This window comes from Cupressus sempervirens, chromosome 10 (genome assembly GCF_028749045.1).
Source record: "Cupressus sempervirens isolate cs-2001-9-10 chromosome 10, ASM2874904v1, whole genome shotgun sequence".
In the NCBI taxonomy this organism is placed as follows: Eukaryota; Viridiplantae; Streptophyta; class Pinopsida; order Cupressales; family Cupressaceae; genus Cupressus; species Cupressus sempervirens.
Window position 1 is genome coordinate 978,571,893 of NC_143127.1, and position 12,879 is coordinate 978,584,771.

The 12,879-nt window shown below is 34.8% G+C and overlaps 1 protein-coding gene across 3 annotated transcripts in view; it reads left to right on the forward strand.

The window, feature by feature from the left end:
• Nucleotides 1–572: 572 nt before the first annotated feature.
• LOC149537244 (GTP cyclohydrolase 1-like) overlaps nt 573–12,879 on the forward strand; it is a 47,632-nt gene continuing 35,325 nt past the window's right edge. For 2 of the 3 annotated variants that reach the window (XM_089807471.1, XM_089807473.1), the window contains exon 1: nt 573–1,339. In XM_089807471.1, coding sequence (XP_089663597.1) covers nt 1,072–1,339 — 268 coding nt within the window. In that variant the 5' untranslated portion in view covers nt 573–1,071. The remainder of the gene's footprint in view (nt 1,340–12,879) is intronic. The other variant, XM_089807472.1, reaches the window with a different exon arrangement.

Genomic DNA, 12,879 nt, shown 5'->3' on the forward strand with positions numbered 1-12,879 from the left:
ATAAGAAGTTCATTTGTATTGTAGGCTCTTAGACATTAATGTTATAGAAAAAGTTGCAATAAAAAATACAATTATATTTTAATAATAAATAGTTACATAATTTCTTCCAAACAGTAAAACTTTACAACAAATAAAAATATTAAAATTACTATCTAAGTTTTTTGAAATAAAATAAAATATTAGTTTAAAATATTTATAAATAGAAATATTATATAATTATATACTTTAATTAAATATTTATCAATTTCATAGTAAATAGATTACTATTAATAATTTATTTTTAATATTTATTAAAAAATTAGAAAAAAAACGAAAAAACCTATTTGAACCAATCATGTAGCAAAACCTTATAAACATTTCAGTTAAAAAAAAGTAGTTAGAAATGATTAGTAGAAATTAATTCAAATGTGGAAAAAAGTGAATGTGTGCATTGCATAAGTAAGTACAACAATAATAACATAAAAATTCCCTAAATTTGTACACATTGGGAAATCTCGGGATTTTGTCATCTTCTCTGTTTGACAATCTCGGGATTATGTCCTCTTTATTTGACTAATAATTCAGTCTTCCATATATTGTTTGGCAGGATATAAACTCCTTGCAATAAAAACCTCACGTTTCTCATCCTTGCCTGTAACCAACCATTTGTTTTCTCCAACCTCCACGGGTGGGGCAGGCCCATGAGTGCCCATGGCGGCTCAGCTACTTCCATCACCAACATTGCCTTTATTTCCCGTCAAGGGAATTTGAATTCTCTCCATGAGTGGTCCAGACACAACAACCGAATCCTTGATTTTCTCCGTAGCCTTTGAGCGGCCTAAATCCGATTTGGGCGTCCTCCGAATTATGCTTTTATAGGTAACGAAAGATCAGCTCAATTATTCAAACAGACAAAAAGTAGTATTAACTAATGCATAATCTTGTTCCAGCGTTGATAAATTATCATTACGTTTAACGGTGGGCATGTCGAATGACAGTTCGTCCCAAAGTTGGGACCTCACTTTATAATCCCTAATCTCGTGCATTCACTCATTCCATCTATTAGTTGCCCATAAACACAAGGGTTGTGTAATGAAGGTGCCCGTGTGCTTGCCAATGGGCAGCCTGAAGAACTCAGGATTGGAAAGTGTGATTTGTGGGCATGTGGATGCGGAGGCGGAAGCGGATGTATGCGTTGAGGAATGTGAGGATGACAGCAATGCAAATGAGGCGGATTCGCTCTGTACCATCATTGCAGCGGTGGAGGTGTTGTTGCAGGGATTGGGCGAAGATGTAAACAGAGATGGGCTGAAGAAGACTCCCCTGCGTGTTGCCAAGGCTTTTAGGGATGGTACTCGAGGTGCCTCTTCATCACTTCATTTGCTTGCTCATTTTTTCTGATCTTTTTAGTTCCCAGATATAGGTAACTTTGGGCCAGTCAGCTGAAATGATGTGACTTTTGGGTCGATTTCTATTTGATTTGTCGAAAACCAGAGTATTTCAAAGCAGGAACCCGCAGGATTGTTTAGCGAGCTTTTTATTTTGTTCTTTTTTGGGTTTCAAATGTGGGTTGGAACTTCCATTCGCGTATTAAGACATGATAGCGTCGGTCACAATTCAAGGACAAATCTACTGGCAAACCGTATGCATATGTGTGTGCATGTACGAATATCAGTTCACGATGTGAACTGATATACATACATACACACATGTACATAGACATTAAATTATCCTACCGTACTCTTCTTTTGAGATCATCCTTGTATTAAATTGAACAGACCGAGTATGAAAATCTGATTATAGATGCTTATCCCTGATCATTATCAATCTTGTGTGCTTCAGTATGGATCGAGTGAATGGTCCACTTCACATAACAGATCAGAGGCTGTAGATGATTATCGCTTAGCATGAAATCACCTTAACATATTAGCGTGCCCGATAATCATAGGGCCTATTATAAATTCATTTGGTGTCTAATCACACCCGATAGACACTCGGATCTTTTGGTTAATTAAGTAAAGTCTTTGTGCCTCTTCAATGAGACTTATAACTGAACATACACGTCTTCCCTTAACATGCCTCTTGGTTACCATATATATAATGACCAATCACAAGATAGAAGACACTAAAAAAAATCAATAAATGTTCTGCCTTTTGTAGATCGAATACCGCTAGTTCAGATTCAGTCTTAGGAATTTATATTCAGTACTTTTCAGTATCAAGTTGAGCATAATCTTTATCACCGTGCAACATGAAGAAGGAGTGGCATATAACATTTAGTCTTAGCTCCTCTAATTCTTTTCATTTTTCTTTTAGTTGGTAATCGGTATCTCTTTTGAATTTCTATGATATTAGAAAATGAGTAGTGACATAGCTATTTTATATCCAAATAAAATCACCAAATGATGTGGCTACGAAGACATGGATAAGGTTTTTGCTCCTAATTATTAATGGCTCTGAAAAACCTAAATAGAGGAGTGGGTGGAGCAATGGTTGTCATCAACCAAATTTGAAAGGGCCTCAAACTTCTAAACCATGTGGGCTGTGTGAGATAGTGCTGAAGCAGCTGATGAATTTTTTATAAATTGCAGCTCCGATATAAACCCAAGCTCTGCCACCCTGCTCCATGGATTCTGATGCAAACAAGTATTTGATTTATATTATACACTAATTTTAAAATTCTAGGTATTATGCACTGTTATATATGACACTTTGATGTGGAAGGAGTTGTTAAAGCATGTAGCTTTGGTCTGACAATGACTGATCAGATCTATGTATGCATTTGTATATATGTATACCAGTATGATGTACATACTGTTATATATATATATATATATATATATATATATATTCTGAGATCACATCTCAGCCATGATCAAAACTTATTCTGATTCCTCTGATTTAAAGATCGTTATCGATCTATATAAATATTGGGCTGCATATGAATCGAGTTCATTATGATCAGTTATACATGTTTAAGACTTATGTTAAGTCTAATTATAATCGGGTATGATAAACAAACATTGAACCAGTATGACAGTGAATGGTCATGTCTTCATTTGGAGACATGCCCATTCACCCTCACACCCCTCCATGTAATATGTATACTCGAGCTGCCGACATAACAAGGCATCAGAATTAATTAATGCAAGTATATCAAGGATTAATAGCATCTCAAGTTAAAGAACATCTTTGTTATCTTTGTTATTTTTGCACTAACTTATACAGATTCGGGAGCAATTCAAATTCATTGACATCAGTGTTCAAATCTGCAATCAAAATTGTGCATCAGTCAGCCTTACATTGAAATTTGGTAAGAAACTTTACATGGTATTAGAGCCTTGTTAAGGAGAGATCTTATTAAGTTTAAGAGATCAGATTTTACATTAAGTTGCTGTCTCTCATTACTCTTCAAGATGATAAACATGTTAAGATTCGAACACCACCTTACAAGTGCTAATAACTTGAATCCTGGAAACTTCGTATAATGATGTTATTAAAAGAGAACAAATTAGATTCCTTTGTAAAAGAAGAAAAGGAAGATCTTAAAGATGATCCAAAGAAAACTCTATGGATCGAGAATAATGAGAAGGCCATGAAGATAATCGTGGATGCCGTTCAAGATCACATAGTGCCTATTGTGGCAAAACATGCAACGACATATCGCATGTTTAAAGCTCTTGAAAATGCATTCATAGTAAATAACACTGTTAGAAAACTTGCTCTTAAAAGACAAATGAATAATATCAGCATGAATAAAGGAGAAACAGTAAATGCCTTCTTCATGAGAATCACAGAATTGAGAGATCAATTATCTGTAGTTAGTTATGAGATTGACAACCAAGAATTATCCCTAATAGGGTTAGGAGGACTACCAAATTCTTGGGAGTCCTTTGTAGAAGGTATAAATGCAAGATCTAAAATCCCAAAACTAGATTGATTAAGATCTGATTGTCTTCAAGAAGAGTCAACATTAATGATTAAAGGAAAACATAAAACTTTAGATGAAGACATTCATGTCCTTAACATTAACTCTCATAAGAAGGGTAAGAAGAAGAACACCAAAAGGAAAAGAAACTTTTATGGAAAAGGACAGTCAAAACAGAAGAAAGACTTGTCCAAAACTCAATGTTTTAGATGTGATCAATATGGACATTATGCACTAAATTGTCCTAATCGATCAAAACTTCAAGCATCATTTGCCAAAATTGATAAATCAATCGAAGGTCAAGATTATGAAAAATATGCCTTTTACTCTGCCTTGTCTAGTCAAATATCAACCGAGTCCAACACTTGGATAATTGATAGTGGATCTTTGAGACACATCACTAGATATCAAGATAACCTAGAAAGCATGCAATTAGAAATAGATGAAGTTACAATTGGAGATGATTCTGCACATTCCGTAAAAGGAATTGGGACTTGCACCATCAAATTAAAATTTGGAAAATCTATTCAGCTTTTTGGAGTTCTATGTGTACCAGGTATTAAAAGGAATTTAATATATATATCAGCACTTGAAGATGATGGTTATAGAATTACTTTCATGGAAGGCAAAGTGCTAGCATAGGCTAAGAATTCAACTATAGAGAAGGCTCAAACAATAGGAGTTCGACAAGGACTATTATATGAGCTTTGCACTAAGACAAATCTTGCACTTATTCATGAGACTTCAGATTCAAATGAAATTTGACATAGAAGATTAGGTCATATCAACTTTTGTGCTCTAACATCTATGGAGAAGTTGGTAATTGGAATGTCCAAATTAAGTCAAATTCACAATGAATCTTGCAAAGGTTGTGCCTTGGGGAAAAACACTAGAAAGTCATTTCCTCGTAGTTTGAGCAAAACTAAGATGTGTTAGAGCTAGTGCACTCTGACCTATGTGGACCCATGTCCACACCATCCATAGGAGGGTTCTTGTATTATGTGATATTTGTTGATGATTTTTCAAGGAAGACATGGATATACACTTCCTTAAGTGCAAAGAATCTGAAGAGATTCTTTCTAAATTTAAATAATTCAAAACTATCATTGAAAACTCCTCAGAAAAGAAAATTAAAGTTCTAAGAACAGATAATGTGAAAGAATACACTTCTAAAATATTTAAAGAATTCGGCAAACTTGCTAGGATTAAGAGAGAGTTTACAGTTCTCTACAATCCTCAACAAAATGGAGTTGTTGAAAGAAAAAATATAACCATTGTAGAAGCTGCTAGGGCTATGATATATGATCAAAACTTGAGTATGTCATTTTAGGCTGAAGCATCTAATACAACAATTTATATTTAGAATAGATGTCCTCACTCACATTTGGACAACAAAACTCTTGAAGAAGCATTTTCAGGAATGAAACCTGACATTAGCCATTTAATATTTGGATGTCTTGTGTATGTTCATGTATCTAAGGAGAAAAGGACAAAGCTAGAACCTACCGAAAGAAAATAAATTCTTATTGGTTTTAGTGAAACAGTTAAAGGCTGCAAATCTACATACCTGAACAGAAACAAATAGGACTCAACAAAGATGTCATCTTTGAAGAAGATATTGCTTTTAAAAGAGCCAAAATTTTAGATGAACTAGATACAAATGACTTATCTTGTTCCCTAGAAGAGGCTCTTGCTCTTGAGATTCAGAGGGAGTACCCTGAAGAGACTTCAAATGAAAATGAGATCCTTCCAGACACTCAAGAAAAGAGTCTTGATAATAATTCTAAAATACCACTTTGGGCAAGGAAAATTATAGAGCAAGGAGATGAATTTGCAGCACCTTTAGGGACATTCAGAGAAAGCAGAAGACCTTGAAAATTAACATACAATGCATTCATGTGTAAGATTCCAAACTCTGAACCTTCTAATACTTTGAGAGCACTTAAACATCAAGTTTGGAAAGATGCAATGGTGGAAGAGTATCAATCCATACTAAAAAATGATGTTTGGGATATAGTTCCTAGACCTAAAGGAAAATCCGTTGTTTTATTCAAATGGCTCTTCAAAGTTAAGTATGCTGCAGATGGTAGCATTGAAAAACATAAAGCTCGTTTTGTGCCCAAAGGATTCTCTCAAAAGGAAGGAATCGACTTTGAAGAAACTTTTGCACTAGTTGCCAGGTATACCTCAGTTAGAATTGTAATAGCCATTGCAGCAGCTAAAGGTTGGAAAATTCATCAAATGGATGTAAAAACTGCTTTTATAAAAGGAACAATTGAGGAAGAAGTATACTTGGAACAACTAGAAGGATTTGTGACTCATGATGTTGCCTCCTATGTATGTAAATTGAAAAGGGCTCTATATGGACTCAAACAGGCTCCTCGAGCCTGGTATGAAAGGATTGATAAATATCTTTCAAGTCTTGGATTCACCAAGAATGATGTTGATCCAAATCTTTACTTAAAAGTAACTAAAGGTGATATGTTGATTCTAATTCTTTATGCGGATGACCTTTTGGTTACAGGAGAAGACCATCTCATTAATCAGTGTAAGAAAGATTTGACTTCTGAATTTGACATGAAGGACTTAGGGATTCTTCATTACTTACTTGGATTGGAAGTTTGTCAGAAGTCTACAAATATCTTCCTACATCAAAACAAGTATACTGTCAATATTCTGAAAAGATTTGGAATGTGGAATTGTTGACCTATGTCAATACCTATGGAAACCAACTTACACAAGCTAAAGGAAGCAAGTGCTGAATCCACACTAGTTGATCCCACTTTATACAGACAAATAATTGGGTCTTTGATTTATCTTGCGAATACTCAACCTAATAACTACTATGTTGTGAATGCATTAAGTCAGTTCATGTGTGAACCTCGTGAAATACATCTTGTTGCTTTGAAGCATATATTAAGGTACCTTCAAGGCACTATTGTGTATGAACTTAAATATGAGAATACCAGCTTGGAGTTACACGGATATACTAATTCTGATTGGGCCGGAATTGTAAGTAACTTAAATAATCAAAGATTGAAGATTCAAATGGCATCATAAACTTAATTACATCAAGCAACAACCATGATATGATCACAATGTTCAATGTTCAATGTTTCAACTTTCAAACTTTAAATGACAAATATGATAATATCCAAGTCTCAAGTACAAACTACAAAAACAAAAAGACAAAATATCAAGTACTAAAGGCCCAAGAGCCGCCAAAATGTAGTAGAGGCTGCCTAGAGGCCTCTAATCATCAATGTCAACTTGAGGCTCAGGCTCAACAAAGTCATCCTCCAAACTCTCGACCTCTTCAACAGTAAGATTCGTGAGAGGAATACTAACCAACCCTACATCAAAAGTATCTGCATCCTCATCAACCTATGAGGGCGCCTTTGGTGTAATGACCCCTGAGAAGTAGGGTAAAATAAATAATTTAATTAATCAAAAATATTAGTAATAACAAAATTCATATAATTTATTGAAATGATCATAATAATTTATTAATTTCAAACCTTGAGAGTTGTAATTTATTTTGATCATAATTAAATAGTGATTGAATTGATTATTATTACCGATATCGCTAAGTAGTCATAAGGTATCATCGACAAACTGAAAGCAAACTAGCCGAAAGGGATTATAGGCAGCGACATCTTGGAAACGATAGAATATTATAGGGAATCATACACCATCCTAGTACTCGACAAAGAGACATTATGGAGGATTGATATTTGTACACCTTTAGCCAACTAGACATCCAGGTCAAATAGCAAGCAATATTAATACAATTTCAAGCAACCACGAGCCTTAGGAATATCGCCATCGATAAAGAGAAATACAAGGAGGAAATTCGTTAAACTCATTTGGAAGTAACGTATAAGGCAAAGGAACTATCATCGTGTCACATAACCATTAACCTCAGTAAGAAAAGCAATACAAGGAGGTTGCAGAGTGGGGAACTCAGGGTTGTTAGCCAGAACAACGTATAACTCATTTACAATAGTAACAGTTTGCTTAAACGTAAGTCAAGGCTTCATCAACATAGATAGGCGATTATAATAGAAGAAATACAAATTGGTGATTATCAATCCACAATCCAATTAGAAAACTAGTCGAAGAATACAAGTTGAACCCAAAGACAATACAAACATGAGAATATACTCCACCATTCTACAGTAAGGGAACATTGTTAAAGATATTAATTCACATCCCTCCTCTCATTAGCCAAGAGCTCGAGGTAAATTCGTCATAATCATTGTGAATACAGACAAAGATCTAAGGTCTTCGAGGGATTTTACGTAATAAAGTATCAAAGAGGCAAGACATGGATTGAGTATCCCTAAAGGTTAGTATATTGAAGGAATTAATCATATGCATATGAAAGGATGGATATACCCCATAAGTTATCCATGAGGCCTAGAATGAGGGAAACCTCTTCTAGGAAGGATGGGTAGATCAATATCGATTACCCTTAAGATCTTGAAGGGAGGAATATAGTGAGAAGATAGTGCTTAATGGAGAGCTGTTCTAAATATTTGGAGCCCTAGGAAGCACTCCCCCAGGAACTAAGCACTTGATCACAACCTCTCCTCAAGAAGAAATTAATTAGAAGTTAGGATTTTATTCTGGCATTTAAATTCTTATCAAATTATAGCTATCTTTATTGGAATACTAACACATGTTGCTGGTTCATCAGCTAGCTAGTTGTTGAGGTATAGTCAACCAGAACAAGGGACACTTTAGTGGTATCGGAGCATTGATCTTGCCAACCTATGAACAACATTTCATGCAAACTTGCAAGAGAAGAACTAAGAAGACTACCATGAATGAAATGGCCAATGAATTAAGAACTTTCATGGAACATACTAATCAAAACTCTCATGAGTGAAGTTCAAAGATTAGATAAATCCAATCAAGCCCTTCTAAACGCTTTGCAAAATATGAGGAATTCTATTAATAACCTCAAGAATAACACTTCCCATGGAAGATGCATAAGTTCTAATGAACCAAATATGAACGAATCGTCATCTTCTCGAATCCCAAGATCACCCTTCTTACCAAGGAAAGAAATACCAATGGAAGAAGAAGGAATAGACCAACCCACCAATAGCATAGTAGATAATGCAAGAGCCTATGCAAGCTTTGAACTCAAAATTAGGGAACTCGTAGCATTTGTAGAATTTTGTGAGGGTCATAAACATGAGGCCCCTAAAAGAACAAGAAGACATATAAATGGAGATCTTAAACACAAGGTGAATAAAGTGATACTACCAAATTTTGACGGATCAAGAAAAATGACAGCCCATGCATGGCTCCAAAAACTGAACACCTATTTTACTCTTAGTCTGATGACCGAAGAAGATGCCCTTCAATTTGGCATACTCCACTTAGAGGGGACAACACATGAATGGTGACACAATGGACTCCTTTCTCTAGGCCATCTTCTTACCAAGAATTCTGTCAAAAGCTTATCAAACGATTTGATCAAATTGAACTTGAATGGTACTTCAAAGAAGTAACCCATTTAAAACAGCAGAGAACAATAGAAGAGTTTGCGAATGAGTTTCAAAAACTCTCACTCATGGTCCTTGACTTATTCTAAAGAAGGTTTACATACTTATTTGTTGAAAGCCTAAAAGATTCTATTAAAACAATAGTTAATCCTTTAGAACCTCAAACAATGGAAGAAGCCATCCAAAAGGCTAGGAAAGTGGAAACTAATGTATCCAAAGAAAGAATTAGAACTTACCCTCCAAAAACTCCAAATAAGCAAGAAGGATCAAGAAGGGAAAATAAAGTTAAAATATGTTACTTTTGCAAAGAACAATGGAATCCAGGGCACCGATGTCAAGGTAAAGAAGCAATTAAGAATAGGGATGAATTATCTAAAAAAGGTTGTGTTTTAAATGTAAAGAACCTTGGCCACGAGACCACCAATGTAAAAGAGGACAACTACATAGAATAGAAGAACCAAGTGAGGATGAAGCACCAAATAAAAGAATAAAGGTGGATGAGAAGGAAATTGGGACATTAGCAGTGGTCACCCAAGAAGGTGGACAGAGGCGTTTTTGTGTCAAAGGAACATTAAAAGGACAAAAAGTGATTGCATTATTAGATTCAGAAGCCTCTCTCAATTTCATCAGCAAGGACCTAGTAGCAAAGAGAAGGTTAAAAACTTTAAAATCAAAGGGTTTCAAGATGATAATGGGAAATGGTACTATTGATCAATGCATGGAGATAATTCCCCAATTAGAAATTACTCCAAGTAATCACACTAAGGCGTTTCATTATCAATAACTCCAATCTGGAAGTATGTTTCAAGCATGAAGGAAAAGATATAACTTTAAAAGGGATACTTGATGGATCCCCCAAAGTAGTGTCTTGCAATAGAATAGAGCATATCCTTAGACACAATCAAGAAGAATGGATAGTTGAATGTATGTTTCTAGATAAATCATCCATTGATGAACTAATGATACATGCTGATATACGTCCCATCTGAAAACAACACAAAAAGATCTTTGATGATATCCCTCCAGGTCTACCACCCAAAAAATTCTTTGAGCATTCCATAGAATTAGAAGAAGAAGCCAAACTAGTTATAACCACCCCTTACAGATACCCTCGTAAATACAAATAGGAAATTGAAAAAACTATTAAGGAATTATTGGAAATGGGACATATTCAACCCAACAGCAACCCATTTGTATCCTCAGTAGTTCTCGTCAAGAAAAAGGATGGAACTTTGAGAATGTGCATTGATCATAGGGCATTAAACAAGAAAACTTCAAGAATAGATATCCAATTCTTAGGATAGATGAGTTGATGGACAAATTACATGGTGCTTGGTATTTTTCAAAAATTGATCTACGCTCTAGATATCACCAAATCAGAATGAGGGAGGAAGATGTCCCAAAAACAACATTTAGATGCCATTATGGGCATTTCAAATTCTAGTACTCCCTTTTTCCCTCACAAAGGCTCCAACCACCTTCCAATCATGTATGAACCATATTTTTAAGCAGCAATCAAGATGGTTTCTCCTCATATTCTTTGATGATTGTGATGTCCCCACTTTCCGATTAGTTTCGAATGCTGTAACCTGCAACCATTTGTCAGTACAATATCGAAAATTATATGCAAAACATATTAACAATATTGGATTTAAGTAAATACTAATCTAAATACTACCCTAGCTACCCTTCCTAATCCTTCGGGAAAGATCCTTTCTCTAGCCACCTAATCCTTTGGGGAGAATTTTTTCTCAACTAGGTAATTATCATAGAAAGAGCTTCTCCCTTGGGCCTCTTTGGGATCTCTGGTAACACTACTTGGTAGAGATCCCACCCCTACCAAGTCTCTTGTCTCTAACATATGCATATGTTTGACCACTACAATATATATTGTCTCTAAAAGATTCTCTACAAATCTCTCTCTAGGATTCCCATTTGAAATTCTAACATTCAATTACGAATGCCCTTTAATCTCTAAGTTCTCTTTATAGGAACTCAACATTTCTTCTGTACTAGTTGGATGCCCTCTACCAAGATTAACTTGGTCTCTATAGGAATTATAAAGTTCTCTTATATATATAATCGGTAATCATTCTCTACACTGGGTATGTTAAGTTTGTATATATTAAATATTACATTCCCCTTCAAGTCTGCAACCATGTATGGCCCTTCAATGTATATAGTCCTCTATCTTTAGATATTAATAAACTGTGGCTTACTGCAACACATCTTGTAGGTGTATCTACTGAGTATGAATTTGGTCTCTGAAGTCTTTTTCTCACTATATCTTTTACCACTTAACTGAAGTCTATGTTTGGTTATCGTTTAGGTCTTATTGTTTCTACTTAGAGGGCTTGTTAGGTTGACATTGCCTTAGTCCTTATCAAGTTCCCTTCTCCTTGAATCATTGCTTGTTCCTCCAATCACCATGTATAGTTTTGAAGTAATTTTGATGCTTTCTGTTTCTATTCCTGGTTTGAATTGTTGTTTGCTCTTGATCAAGGTATTTGTGTATAGCGTAGTTATCCAATTTTGTCTCTTTCTCAGACTTGTTCTTTTCCTTTTCCCTGTGACTTTATAACTCCCAATCATAATCATATTTGATATACCTTACAACTGTGATGATGCTAGTTCTGTCCGCTCATATTAGAAGTGATAGAATTCATTTTTTCTCTGATCTTCGATGATGTCTTCTCTTTGATCTGACGATGGAGATTTGTATTTTGTCTTGCTATAATTTCTATTCGATTAGGGAGGCCTATGTATATACTACTTGATGTACCTTCAATACTCAATATGACTTATTAAATCTTACATAGGATTACATAGTCTGTGCCGGATCTATACTCGTTATTTATTTTCCTGCCCAATCACGTCCATAATATCTGTAAGTATTTTATCTTCTTCTTATTCTGTTGTGCGATGACTGGGAGTTTATTGGTTCAGAAATTTCATTGAATAACTTTCACCTTAATATAGATATATTGGTATTTGATTGTCAAGGACTTTATTTCTTTTTGCCTTCTCTGTGGCTTCCCCAGCTCATGTGGCTTTCTCCATATCCGACCTCCCGACTATGTTCCTTCTTATTTATTTGGTGCTGAGATTATTATCTTCTTATGTTTTTAATGTTCAATCCTTATGATATCTGGTTGTCTGCGTTAGATAGGTTTCAATCAATATCTTTCCATTCTCCTCCACCTCTCCTCTTTTACCATCCTTGTTATATACATGGGCCTGAACTTGTTCATGTCCCTTCATCGAGGGGATGTGACTCTTTGATTGTTATATTATATACTAATGGTTAGTTATATTAGATTGAGTATCTATGAAATGTAATAATATTATTCAATATTATCCATTATGTTTATTTCATGTCTTATATATATATATATATATATATATATATAATAACCATCAATATATTTAAGTACCTTATAGTTATCATAGTCTCTT